The sequence below is a fragment of the Scyliorhinus torazame genome, chromosome 20 (genome assembly GCF_047496885.1).
Source record: "Scyliorhinus torazame isolate Kashiwa2021f chromosome 20, sScyTor2.1, whole genome shotgun sequence".
Lineage (NCBI taxonomy): Eukaryota > Metazoa > Chordata > Chondrichthyes > Carcharhiniformes > Scyliorhinidae > Scyliorhinus > Scyliorhinus torazame.
Window position 1 is genome coordinate 33,945,377 of NC_092726.1, and position 14,030 is coordinate 33,959,406.

General features: G+C 59.3%; 1 protein-coding gene across 1 annotated transcript in view; it reads left to right on the top strand.

Moving 5' to 3' along the window:
• Positions 1 to 267: 267 nt before the first annotated feature.
• Positions 268 to 14,030, top strand: part of LOC140397044 (equilibrative nucleobase transporter 1-like) — a 446,298-nt gene continuing 432,535 nt past the window's right edge. The window contains exon 1 of the mRNA XM_072486086.1: positions 268 to 354. Within this exon, the coding sequence (XP_072342187.1) occupies positions 328 to 354 (27 nt within the window). The 5' untranslated portion in view covers positions 268 to 327. The remainder of the gene's footprint in view (positions 355 to 14,030) is intronic.

The window sequence follows — 14,030 nt, forward strand, 5'->3', positions numbered from 1 at the left end:
TGGAGGGAGCGAGGGGGTAGATCACAGAGACTGGAGGGAGCGAAGGTGGAGATCACAGAGACTGGAGGGAGCGAGGGGGTAGATGACTGTGATCTAACCACTCGCTTTTCTAATTGGAGGGCTGTGACCAGTGGTGTTCCACAGGGATCAGTGCTGGGACCTTTGCTCTTTGTAGTATATATAAATGATTTGGAGGAAAATGTAACTGGTCTGATTAGTAATTTTGCAGACGACACAAAGGTTGGTGGAATTGCGGATAGCGATGAGGACTGTCTGAGGATACAGCAGGATTTAGATTGTCTGGAGACTTGGGCGGAGAGATGGCAGATGGAGTTTAACCTGGACAAATGTGAGGTAATGCATTTTGGAAGGGCTAATGCAGGTAGGGAATATACAGTGAATGGTAGAACCCTCAAGAGTATTGAAAGTCAAAGAGATCTAGGAGTACAGGTCCACAGATCACTGAAAGGGGCTACACAGGTGGAGAAGGTAGTCAAGAAGGCATACGGCATGCTTGCCTTCATTGGCCGGGGCATTGAGTATAAGAATTGGCAAGTCATGTTGCAGCTGTATAGAACCTTAGTTAGGCCACACTTGGAGTATAGTGTTCAATTCTGGTCGCCACACTACCAGAAGGATGTGGAGGCTTTAGAGAGGGTGCAGAAGAGATTTACCAGAATGTTGCCTGGTATGGAGGGCATAAGCTATGAGGAGCGATTGAATAAACTCGGTTTGTTCTCACTGGAACGAAGGAGGTTGAGGGGTGACCTGATAGAGGTATACAAAATTATGAGGGGCATAGACGGAGTGGATAGTCAGAGGCTTTTCCCCAGGGTAGAGGGGTCAATTACTAGGGGGCATAGGTTTAAGGTGAGAGGGGCAATGTTTAGAGTAGATGTACGAGGCAAGTTTTTTACGCAGAGGGTAGTGGGTGCCTGGAACTCACTACCGGAGGAGGTAGTGGAGGCAGGGACGATAGGGACATTTAAGGGGCATCTTGACAAATATATGAATAGGATGGGAATAGAAGGATACGGACCCAGGAAGTGTAGAAGATTGTAGTTTAGTCGGGCAGTATGGTCGGCACGGGCTTGGAGGGCCGAAGGGCCTGTTCCTGTGCTGTACATTTCTTTGTTCTTTGTTGACTGAGACTGGGAGGAGCGAGAGGGGAGATCACAGAGACTGGAGGGAGCGAGGGGTGAGATCACAGAGACTAGAGGGAGCGAGGGGGGAGATCACAGAGACTGGAGGGAGCGAGGGGGGAGATCACAGAGATTTGAGGGAGCGAGGGGGGAGATCGCAGACATTGTGGGCAGCGAGGGGGTATATCACAGAGACTGGAGTGAGCGAGGGGGTAGATCACAGAGACTGGAGGGAGCAAGGTGGAGATCACAGCGACTGGAGGGAGCGAGGGGGTAGCTCACAGAGACTGGAGGGAGCGAAGGGGTAGATCACAGAGGCTGGAGGGAGCGAGGGGGTAGATCACAGAGGCTGGAGGGAGCGAGGTGGTAGTTCACTGAGACTGGAGGGAGCGAGGGGGGAGATAACAGAGACTGGAGGCTGTGTTGGGGTAGATCACAGAGACTTGAGGGAGTGCGAGGGGTAGTTCTGAGACTGGAGGGAGCGAGTGGTTAGATCACAGAGACTGGAGGGAGCGAGGGGGTAGATCACAGAAATTGGTGGGAGCGAGGGGGGAGATCGCAGACACAGTGGGCAGCGAGGGGGTAGATCACAGAGACTGGAGGGAGCGAGGGGGGAGATCACAGAGACTGGAGGGAGCGAGGGGGCAGATGACTGAGACTGGGAGGAGCGAGGGGGTAGATCACAGAGACTGGAGGGAGCGAGGGGGGAGACCACAGAGACTAGAGGGAGCGAGGGGGTAGATCACAGAGACTGGAGGGAGCAAGGCTGTAGATCACAGAGACTGGAGGGAGCGAGGGGGGAGATCACAGAGACTAGAGGGAGCGAGGTGGGAGATCACAGAGACTGGAGGGAGCGAGAGGGTAGATCACAGAAGCTGGAGGGAGCGAGGGGGTAGATCACAGGGCTGGAGGGAGCGAGGGGGGAGATCACAGAGAATGGAGGGAGTGCGATGTGTAGTTCTGAGACTGGAGGGAGCAAGTGGTTAGGTCACAGAGACTGGAGGGAGCGAGGGAGAGATCACAGAGGCTGGAAGGAGCGAGGGGTCGATCACAGAGACTGGAGGGAGCGAGGGGGGAGATCACAGAGAATGGAGGGAGCGAGGGGGGAGATCGCAGACACTGTGGGCAGCGAGGGGGTAGATCACAGAGACTGGAGTGAGCGAGGGGGTAGATCACAGAGACTGGAGGGAGTAAGGTGGAGATCACAGCGACTGGAGGGAGCGAGGGGGTAGATCACAGAGACTGGAGGGAGCAAGGTGGAGATCACAGCGACTGGAGGGAGCGAGGGGGGAGATCACAGAGACTAGAGGGATCGAGGGGGGAGATCACAGAGACTAGAGGGAGCGAGGGGGTAGATCACATGGACTGGAGGGAGCGAGGCGGTAGATCACAGAGATTGGAGGGAGCGAGAGGGTAGATCACAGAAGCTGGAGGGAGCGAGGGGGTAGATCACAGAGGCTGGAGGGAGCGAGGGGGGAGATAACAGAGACTGGAGGGAGTGTTGGGAAAGATCACAGAGGCTTGAGGGAGTGCGAGGGGTAGTTCTGAGACTGGAGGGAGCAAGTGGTTAGATCACAGAGACTGGAGGGAGCGAGGGGGGAGATCACAGCGACTAGAGGGAGCGAGGGGGGAGATCACAGAGACTGGGGGGAGCGAGGTTGGAGATCACATAGACTGGAGGGAGAGATCACAGAGACTGGAGGGAGCGAGGGGGTAGATAACAGAGGCTGGAGGGAGCGAGGGGGTAGATCACAGAGGCTGGAGGGAGCGTGGTGGTAGTTCACAGAGACTGGAAGGAGCGAGGGGGGAGATAACAGAGACTGGAGGCTGTGTTGGGGTAGATCACAGAGACTTGAGGGAGTGCGAGGGGTAGTTCTGAGACTGGAGGGAGCGAGTGGTAAGATCACAGAAATTGGAGGGAGCGAGGGGGGAGATCGCAGACACTGTGGGCAGCGAGGGGGTAGATCACAGAGGCTGGAGGGAGCGAGGGGGTAGATCACAGAGACTGGAGGGAGCGAGGGGGGAGATCACAGAGACTGGAGGGAGCGAGGGGGCAGATGACTGAGACTGGGAGGAGCGAGGGGGTAGATCACAGAGACTGGAGGGAGCAAGGGGGGAGATCACAGAGACTAGAGGGAGAGAGGGGGTAGATCACAGAGACTGGAGGGAGCGAGGCTGTAGATCACAGAGACTGGAGGGAGCGAGGGGAGAGATCACAGAGACTCGAGGGAGCGAGCTGGGAGATCACAGAGACTGGAGGGAGCGAGGGGGGAGATCACAGAGACTGGAGGGAGCGAGGGAGAGATCACAGAGGCTGGAGGGAGCGAGGGGTAGATCACAGAGACTGGAGGGAGCGAGGGGGGAGATCACAGAGATTGGAGGGAGCGAGGGGGGAGATCGCAGACACTGTGGGCAGCGAGGGGGTAGATCACAGAGACTGGAGGGAGCGAGGGGGGAGATCACAGAGACAAGAGGAAGCGAGGGGGGAGGTCACAGAGACTAGAGGGAGCGAGAGGGTAGATCACAGAGGCTGGAGGGAGCGAGGGGGTAGATCACAGAGGCTGGAGGGAGCGAGGGGGTAGTTCACAGAGACTGGAGGGAGCGAGGGGGGAGGTAACAGAGACTGGAGGGAGTGTTGGGAAAGATCACAGAGACTGGAGGGAGCGAGGGGAGAGATCACAGAGATTGGAGGGAGCGAGGGGGGAGATCGCAGACACTGTGGGCAGCGAGGGGGTAGATCACAGAGACTGGAGTGAGCGAGGGGGTAGATCACAGAGACTGGAGGGAGCGAAGGGGGAGATCACAGAGACTTGAGGGAGCAAGGGGGTAGATGACTGAGACTGGGAGGAGCGAGGGGGGAGATCACAGAGACTGGAGGGAGCGAGGTTGGAGATCACAGACAGGATGGAGCGAGGGAGAGATCACAGAGACTGGAGGGAGCGAGGGGGTAGATAACAGAGGCTGGAGGGAGCGAGGGGGTAAATCACAGAGACTGGAGGGAGCGAGGGGGCAGATCACAGAGATTGGAGGGCGCGAGAGGGTAGATCACAGAGTCTGGAGGGAGCGAGTGGGGTAGATCACAGAGGCTGGAGGGAGCGAGGTGGTAGTTCACAGAGACTGGCGGGAGCGAGGCGGGAGATAACAGAGACTGGAGGCTGTGTTGGGGTAGATCACAGAGACTTGAGGGAGTGCGAGGGGTAGTTCTGAGACTGGAGGGAGCGAGTGGTTAGATCACAGAAATTGGAGGGAGCGAGGGGGGAGATCGCAGACACTGTGGGCAGCGAGGGGGAAGATCACAGAGACTGGAGTGAGCGAGGGGGTAGATCACAGAGACTGGAGGGAGCGAGGGGGGCGATCACAGAGACTGGAGGGAGCGAGGGGGCAGATGACTGAGACTGGGAGGAGCGAGGGGGGAGATCACAGAGATTGGAGGGAGCGACGGGGTAGATCACAGAGACTGGAGGGAGCGAGGTGGGAGATCACAGAGACTGGAGGGAGCGAGGGTGGAGATAACAGAGACTGGAGGGAGTGTTGGAGAAGATCACAGAGACTTGAGGGAGTGCGAGGGGTAGTTCTGAGACTGGAGGGAGCAAGTGGTTAGATCACAGAGACTGGAGGGAGCGAGGGGGTAGATTACAGAAATTGGAGGGAGCGAGGAAGGAGATCGCAGACACTGTGTGCAGCGAGGGGGTAGATCACAGAGACTGGAGGGAGCGAGGGGGGAGATCACAGAGACTGGAGGGAGCGAGGGGGTAGATCACACTGACTGGAGGGAGCAAGGGGGAGATCACAGCGACTGGAGGGAGCGAGGGGGTAGTTCATAGAGACTGGAGGGAGAGAAGAGGGAGGTCACAGAGACTGGAGGGAGCGAGGGGGTAGATGACTGAGACTGGGAGGAGCGAGGGGGGAGATCACAGAGACTGGAGGGAGCGAGGGGGGACATCACAGCGACTAGAGGGAGCGAGGGGGGTGATCACAGAGACTGGAGGGAGCGAGGTTGGAGATCACATAGACTGGAGGGAGAGATCACAGAGACTGGAGGGAGCGAGGGGGTAGATAACAGAGGCTGGAGGGAGCGTGGTGGTAGTTCACAGAGACTGGAAGGAGCGAGGGGGGAGATAACAGAGACTGGAGGCTGTGTTGGGGTAGATCACAGAGACTTGAGGGAGTGCGAGGGGTAGTTCTGAGACTGGAGGGAGCGAGTGGTTAGATCACAGAAATTGGAGGGAGCGAGGGGGGAGATCGCAGACACTGTGGGCAGCGAGGGGGTAGATCACAGAGGCTGGAGGGAGAGAGGGGGTAGATCACAGAGACTGGAGGGAGCGAGGCTGTAGATCACAGAGACTGGAGGGAGCGAGGGGGGAGATCACAGAGACTGGAGGGAGCGAGGGAGAGATCACAGAGGCTGGAGGGAGTGAGGGGTAGATCACAGAGACTGGAGGGAGCGAGGGGGGAGATCACAGAGATTGGAGGGAGCGAGGGGGGAGATCGCAGACACTGTGGGCAGCGAGGGGGTAGATCACAGAGACTGGAGTGAGCGAGGGGGTAGATCACAGAGACTGGAGGGAGCGAGGGGGTAGATGACTAAGACTGGGAGGAGCGAGGGGGTAGATCACAGAGACTGGAGGGAGCGAGGGGGGAGATCACAGAGACAAGAGGAAGCGAGGGGGGAGATCACAGAGACTAGAGGGAGCGAGAGGGTAGATCACAGAGGCTGGAGGGAGCGAGGGGGTAGATCACAGAAGCTGGAGGGAGCGAGGGGGTAGTTCACAGAGACTGGAGGGAGCAAGGGGGGAGGTAACAGAGACTGGAGGGAGTGTTGGGAAAGATCACAGAGACTGGAGGGAGCGAGGGGGGAGATCACAGAGACTGGAGGCTGTGTTGGGGTAGATCACAGAGACTTGAGGGAGTGCGAGGGGTAGTTCTGAGACTGGAGGGAGCGAGTGGTTAGATCACAGAAATTGGAGGGAGCGAGGGGGGAGATCGCAGACACTGTGGGCAGCGAGGGGGTAGATCACAGAGGCTGGAGGGAGCGAGGGGGTAGATCACAGAGACTGGAGGGAGCGAGGGGGAGATCACAGAGACTGGAGGGAGCGAGGGGGCAGATGACTGAGACTGGGAGGAGCAAGGGGGGAGATCACAGAGACTAGAGGGAGAGAGGGGGTAGATCACAGAGACTGGAGGGAGCGAGGCTGTAGATCACAGAGACTGGAGGGAGCGAGGGGGGAGATCACAGAGACTGGAGGGAGCGAGGGAGAGATCACAGAGGCTGGAGGGAGTGAGGGGTAGATCACAGAGACTGGAGGGAGCGAGGGGGGAGATCACAGAGATTGGAGGGAGCGAGGGGGGAGATCGCAGACACTGTGGGCAGCGAGGGGGTAGATCACAGAGACTGGAGTGAGCGAGGGGGTAGATCACAGAGACTGGAGGGAGCGAGGGGGTAGATGACTAAGACTGGGAGGAGCGAGGGGGTAGATCACAGAGACTGGAGGGAGCGAGGGGGGAGATCACAGAGACAAGAGGAAGCGAGGGGGGAGATCACAGAGACTAGAGGGAGCGAGAGGGTAGATCACAGAGGCTGGAGGGAGCGAGGGGGTAGATCACAGAGGCTGGAGGGAGCGAGGGGGTAGTTCACAGAGACTGGAGGGAGCAAGGGGGGAGGTAACAGAGACTGGAGGGAGTGTTGGGAAAGATCACAGAGACTGGAGGGAGCGAGGGGGGAGATCACAGAGATTGGAGGGAGCGAGGGGGGAGATCGCAGACACTGTGGGCAGCGAGGGGGTAGATCACAGAGACTGGAGTGAGCGAGGGGGTAGATCACAGAGACTGGAGGGAGCGAGTGGGGAGATCACAGAGACTAGAGGGAGCGAGGGGGGAGATCACAGAGGCTGGAGGGAGCGAGGGGGTAGATCACAGAGACTGGAGGGAGCGACGGGGGAGATCACAGAGACTTGAGGGAGCAAGGGGGTAGATGACTGAGACTGGGAGGAGCGAGGGGGGAGATCACAGAGACTGGAGGGAGCGAGGGGGTAAATCACAGAGACTGGAGGGAGCGAGGGGGCAGATCACAGAGATTGGAGGGCGCGAGAGGGTAGATCACAGAGTCTGGAGGGAGCGAGTGGGGTAGATCACAGAGGCTGGAGGGAGCGAGGTGGTAGTTCACAGAGACTGGAGGGAGCGAGGCGGGAGATAACAGAGACTGGAGGCTGTGTTGGGGTAGATCACAGACTTGAGGGAGTGCGAGGGGTAGTTCTGAGACTGGAGGGAGCGAGTGGTTAGATCACAGAAATTGGAGGGAGCGAGGGGGGAGATCGCAGACACTGTGGGCAGCAAGGGGGTAGATCACAGAGACTGGAGTGAGCGAGGGGGTAGATCACAGAGACTGGAGGGAGCGAGGGGGGCGATCACAGAGACTGGAGGGAGCGAGGGGGGCGATCACAGAGACTGGAGGGAGCGAGGGGGGCGATCACAGAGACTGGAGGGAGCGAGGGGGCAGATGACTGAGACTGGGAGGAGAGAGGGGGTAGATCACAGAGACTAGAGGGAGCGAGGGGGTAGATCACAGAGACTGGAGGGAGCGAGGCTGTAGATCACAGAGACTGGATGGAGCGAGGGGGGAGATCACAGAGACTAGAGGGAGCGAGGTGGGAGATCACAGAGACGGGAGGGAGCGAGGGGGGAGATCACAGAGACTGGAGGGAGCGAGGGGGGCGATCACAGAGACTGGAGGGAGCGAGGGGGCAGATGACTGAGACTGGGAGGAGCGAGGGGGAGATCACAGAGATTGGAGGGAGCGACGGGGTAGATCACAGAGGGTGGAGTGAGCGACGGGATAGTTCACAGAGACTGGAGGGAGCGAGGGTGGAGATAACAGAGACTGGAGGGAGTGTTGGAGAAGATCACAGAGACTTGAGGGAGTGCGAGGGGTAGTTCTGAGACTGGAGGGAGCAAGTGGTTAGATCACAGAGACTGGAGGGAGCGAGGGGGTAGATTACAGAAATTGGAGGGAGCGAGGAAGGAGATCGCAGACACTGTGGGCAGCGAGGGGGTAGATCACAGAGACTGGAGGGAGCGAGGGGGGAGATCACAGAGACTGGAGGGAGCGAGGGGGTAGATCACAATGACTGGAGGGAGCAAGGGGGAGATCACAGCGACTGGAGGGAGCGAGGGGGTAGTTCATAGAGACTGGAGGGAGCGAAGAGGGAGGTCACAGAGACTGGAGGGAGCGAGGGGGTAGATGACAGACTGGGAGGAGCGAGGGGGGAGATCACAGAGACTGGAGGGAGCGAGGGGGGACATCACAGAGACTGGAGGGAGCGAGGTTGGAGATCACATGGACTGGAGGGAGCGAGGGAGAGATCACAGAGACTGGAGGGAGCGAGGGGGTAGATAACAGAGGCTGCAGGGAGCGAGGGGGTAAATCACAGAGACTGGAGGGAGCGAGGGGGTAGATCACAGAGATTGGAGGGCGCGAGAGGGTAGATCACAGAGACTGGAGGGAGCGAGGGGGTAGATCACAGAGACTGGTGGGACCGAGGGGGTAGATCACAGAGACTGGACGCTGTGTTGGGGTAGATCACAGAGACTTGAGGGAGTGCGAGGGGTAGTTCTGAGACTGGAGGGAGCGAGTGGTTAGATCACAGAGACTGGAGGGAGCGAGGGGGTAGATCACAGAAATTGGTGGGAGCGAGGGGGGAGATCGCAGACACTGTGGGCAGCGAGGGGGTAGATCACAGAGACTGGAGGGAGCGAGGGGGGAGATCACAGAGACTGGAGGGAGCGAGGGGGCAGATGACTGAGACTGGGAGGAGCGAGGGGGTAGATCACAGAGACTGGAGGGAGCAAGGGGGGAGATCACAGAGACTAGAGGGAGCGAGGGGGTAGATCACAGAGACTGGAGGGAGCGAGGCTGTAGATCACAGAGACTGGAGGGGGGAGATCACAGAGACTAGAGGGAGCGAGGTGGGAGATCACAGACACTGGAGGGAGCGAGGGTGGAGATCACAGAGACTGGAGGGAGCTAGGGAGAGATCACAGAGGCTGGAGGGAGCGAGGGGGTAGATCACAGAGACTGGAGGGAGCGAGGGGGGAGATCACAGAGACTGGAGGGAGCGAGGGGGTAGATCACAGAGACTGGAGGGAGCAAGGGGGAGATCACAGCGACTGGAGGGAGCGAGGGGGTAGTTCACAGAGACTGGAGGGAGCGAAGGGGGAGATCACAGAGACTGGAGGGAGCGAGGGGGTAGATGACTGAGACTGGGAGGAGCGAGGGGGGAGATCACAGAGACTGGAGGTAGCGAGGGGGGAGATCACAGAGACTAGAGGGAGCGAGGGGGGAGATCACAGAGACTAGAGGGAGCGAGGGGGGAGATCACAGAGACTGGAGGGAGCGAGGTTGGAGATCACATAGACTGGAGGGAGCGAGGGAGAGATCACAGAGACTGGAGGGAGCGAGGGGGTAGATAACAGAGGCTGCAGGGAGCGAGGGGGTAAATCACAGAGACTGGAGGGCGCGAGAGGGTTCATCACAGAGACTGGTGGGACCGAGGGGGTAGATCACAGAGACTGGAGGGAGCGAGGGGGTAGATGACTGAGACTGGGAGGAGCGAGGGGGGAGATCACAGAGATTGGAGGGAGCGAGAGGGTAGATCACAGAGGCTGGAGGGAGCGACGGGGTAGATCACAGAGGCTGGAGTGAGCGACGGGGTAGTTCACAGAGACTGGAGGGAGCGAGGGGGGAGATAACAGAGACTGGAGGGAGTGTTGGAGAAGATCACAGAGACTTGAGGGAGTGCGAGGGGTAGTTCTGAGACTGGAGGGAGCAAGTGGTTAGATCACAGAGACTGGAGGGAGCGAGGGGGTAGATTACAGAAATTGGAGGGAGCGAGGGGGGAGATCGCAGACACTGTGTGCAGCGAGGGGGTAGATCACAGAGACTGGAGGGAGCGAGGGGTGAGATCACAGAGACTAGAGGGAGCGAGGTGGGAGATCACAGAGACTGGAGGGAGCGAGGGTGGAGATCACAGAGACTGGAGGGAGCTAGGGAGAGATCACAGAGGCTGGAGGGAGCGAGGGTGTAGATCACAGAGACTGGAGGGAGCGAGGGGGGAGAACGCTGACACTGTGGGCAGCGAGGGGGTAGATCACAGAGACTGGAGTGAGCGAGGGTGTAGACCACAGAGACTGGAGGGAGCAAGGTGGAGATCACAGCGACTGGAGGGAGCGAGGGGGTAGACCACAGAGACTGGAGGGAGCGAGGGGGGAGGTCACAGAGACTGGAGGGAGCGAGGGGGGAGATCACAGAGACTGGAGGGAGCGAGGGGGTAGATCACAGAGACTGGAGGGAGCAAGGGGGACATCACAGCGACTGGAGGGAACGAGGGGGTAGTTCACAGAGACTGGAGGGAGCGAAGGGGGAGATCACAGAGACTGGAGGGAGCGAGGGGGGAGATCACAGAGACTGGAGGGAGCGAGGTTGGAGATCACATAGACTGGAGGGAGCGAGGCAGAGATCACAGAGTCTGGAGGGAGCGAGGGGGTAGATAACAGAGGCTGCAGGGAGCGAGGGGGTAAATCACAGAGACTGGAGGGAGCGAGGGGGTAGATCACAGAGACTGGAGGGAGCGAGGGGGTAGATCACAGAGACTGGTGGGACCGAGGGGGTAGATCACATGGACTGGAGGGAGCGAGAGGGTAGATCACAGAGGCTGGAGGGAGCGAGGTGGTAGTTCACAGAGACTGGAGGGAGCGAGGGGGAGATAACAGAGACTGGAGGCTGTGTTGGGGTAGATCACAGAGACTTGAGGGAGTGCGAGGGGGGAGGTCACAGAAATTGGTGGGAGCGAGGGGGGAGATCGCAGACACTGTGGGCAGCGAGGGGGTAGATCACAGAGACTGGAGGGAGCGAGGGGGGAGATCACAGAGACTAGAGGGAGCGAGGGGGTAGATCACAGAGACTGGAGGGAGCGAGGCTGTAGATCACAGAGGCTGGAGGGAGCGACGGGGTAGATCACAGAGGCTGGAGTGAGCGACGGCGTAGTTCACAGAGACTGGAGGGAGCGAGGGGAGAGATCACAGAGACTAGAGGGAGCGAGGGGGTAGATCACAGAGGCTGGAGGGAGCGAGGGGGTAGTTCACAGAGGCTGGAGGGAGCGAGGGGGGAGATCACAGAGACTAGAGGGAGCGAGGGGGGAGATCACAGAGACTGGAGGGAGCGAGGTGGGAGATCACAGAGACTGGAGGGAGCGAGGGAGAGATCACAGAGGCTGGAGGGAGCGAGGGGGTAGATCACAGAGACTGGAGGGAGCGAGGGGGGAGATCACAGAGATTGGCGGGAGCGAGGGGGGAGATCGCAGACACTGTGGGCAGCAAGGGGGTAGATCACAGAGACTGGAGGGAGCGAGGGGGGAGATCACAGAGACTGGAGGGAGCGAGGGGGTAGATCACAGAGACTGGAGGGAGCGAAGGGGGAGATCACAGAGACTGGAGGGAGCGAGGGGGTAGATGACTGAGACTGGGAGGAGCGAGGGGGGAGATCACAGAGACTAGAGGGAGCGAGGGGGGAGATCACAGAGACTAGAGGGAGCGAGGGGGGAAAATCACAGAGACTGGAGGGAGCGAGGTTAGAGATCACATAGACTGGAGGGAGCGAGGGAGAGATCACAGAGACTGGAGGGAGCGAGGGGGTAGATCACAGAGATTGGAGGGCGCGAGAGGGTAGATCACAGAGACTGGAGGGAGCGAGGGGGTAGATCACAGAGACTGGAGGGAGCGAGGGGGTAGATCACAGAGGCTGGAGGGAGCAAATCACAGAGACAGGAGGGAGCGAGAGGGTTGATCACAGAGATTAGAGGGAGCGAGAGGGTAGATCACAGAGGCTGGTGGGAGCGAGTGGGTAGATCACAGAGGCTGGAGGGAGCAAGGGGGTAGATCACAGAAATTGGAGGGAGCGAGGGGGGAGATCGCAGACACTGTGGGCAGCGAGGGGGTAGATCACAGAGAATGGAGTGAGCGAGGGGGTAGATCACAGAGACTGGAGGGAGCGAGGGGGGAGATCACAGAGACTGGAGGGAGCGAGGGGGGAGATCACAGAGACTGGAGGGAGCGAGGGGGCAGATGACTGAGACTGGGAGGAGCGAGGGGGTAGATCACAGAGACTGGAGGGAGCAAGGGGGTAGATCACAGAAATTGGAGGGAGCGAGGGGGGAGATCGCAGACACTGTGGGCAGCGAGGGGGTAGATCACAGAGAATGGAGTGAGCGAGGGGGTAGATCACAGAGACTGGAGGGAGCGAGGGGGGAGATCACAGAGACTGGAGGGAGCGAGGGGGGAGATCACAGAGACTGGAGGGAGCGAGGGGGCAGATGACTGAGACTGGGAGGAGCGAGGGGGTAGATCACAGAGACTGGAGGGAGCGAGGGGGGAGATCACAGAGACTGGAGGGAGCGAGGGAGAGATCACAGAGGCTGGAGGGAGCGAGGGGCTAGATCACAGAGACTGGAGGGAGCGAGGGGGGAGATCACAGAGATTAGAGGGAGCGAGGGGGGAGATCGCAGACACTGTGGGTAGCGAGGGGGTAGATCACAGAGACTGGAGTGAGCAAGGGGGTAGATCACAGAGACTGGAGGGAGCAAGGTGGAGATCACAGCGACTGGAGGGAGCGAGGGGGTAGATCACAGAGACTAGAGAAAGCGAGGGGGGAGATCACAGAGACTAGAGGGAGCGCGGGGGGAGATCACAGAGACTAGAGGGAGCGAGGGGGTAGATCACATGGACTGGAGGGAGCGAGGCGGTAGATCACAGAGATTGGAGGGAGCGAGAGGGTAGATCACAGAGGCTGGAGGGAGCGAGGGGGTAGATCACAGAGGCTGTAGGGAGCGAGGGGGTAGTTCACAGAGACTTGAGGGAGCGAGGGGGGAGATAACAGAGACTGGAGGGAGTGTTGGGGTAGATCACAGAGACTTGAGGGAGTGCGAGGGGTAGTTCTGAGACTGGAGGGAGCGAGGGGGTAGATCACAGAAATTGGAGGGAGTGAGGGGGGAGATCGCAGACACTGTGGGCAGCGAGGGGTTAGATCACAGAGACAGGAGTGAGCGAGGGGGTAGATCACAGAGACTGGAGGGAGCGAGGGGGGAAATCACAGAGACTGGAGGGAGCGAGGAGGTAGATGACTGAGACTGGGAGGAGCGAGGTGGTAGATCACAGAGACTGGAGGGTGCGAGGGGGTAGATGACAGACTGGGAGGAGCAAGGGGGTAGATCACAGAGACTGGAGGGAGCGAGGGGGGAGATCACAGAGACTAGAGGGAGCGAGGGGGGAGATCACAGAGACTAGAGGGAGCGAGGGAGAGATCACAGAGGCTGTAGTGAGCGAGGGGGTAGATCAAAGTGACTGGAGGGAGCGAGGGGGGAGATCACAGAGATTGGCGGGAGCGAGGGGGGAGATCGCAGACACTGTGGGCAGCAAGGGGGTAGATCACAGAGGCTGTAGTGAGCGAGGGGGTAGATCACAGAGACTGGAGGGAGCGAGGGGGGAGATCACAGAGACTGGAGGGAGCGAGGGGGTAGATCACAGAGACTGGAGGGAGCGAAGGGGGAGATCACAGAGACTGGAGGGAGCGAGGGGGTAGATGACTGAGACTGGGAGGAGCGAGGGGGGAGATCACAGAGACTAGAGGGAGCGAGGGGGGAGATCACAGAGACTAGAGGGAGCGAGGGGGGAAAATCACAGAGACTGGAGGGAGCGAGGTTAGAGATCACATAGACTGGAGGGAGCGAGGGAGAGATCACAGAGACTGGAGGGAGCGAGGGGGTAGATAACAGAGGCTGGAGGGAGAGAGGGGGTAAATCACAGAGACTGGAGGGAGCGAGGGGGTAGATCACAGAGATT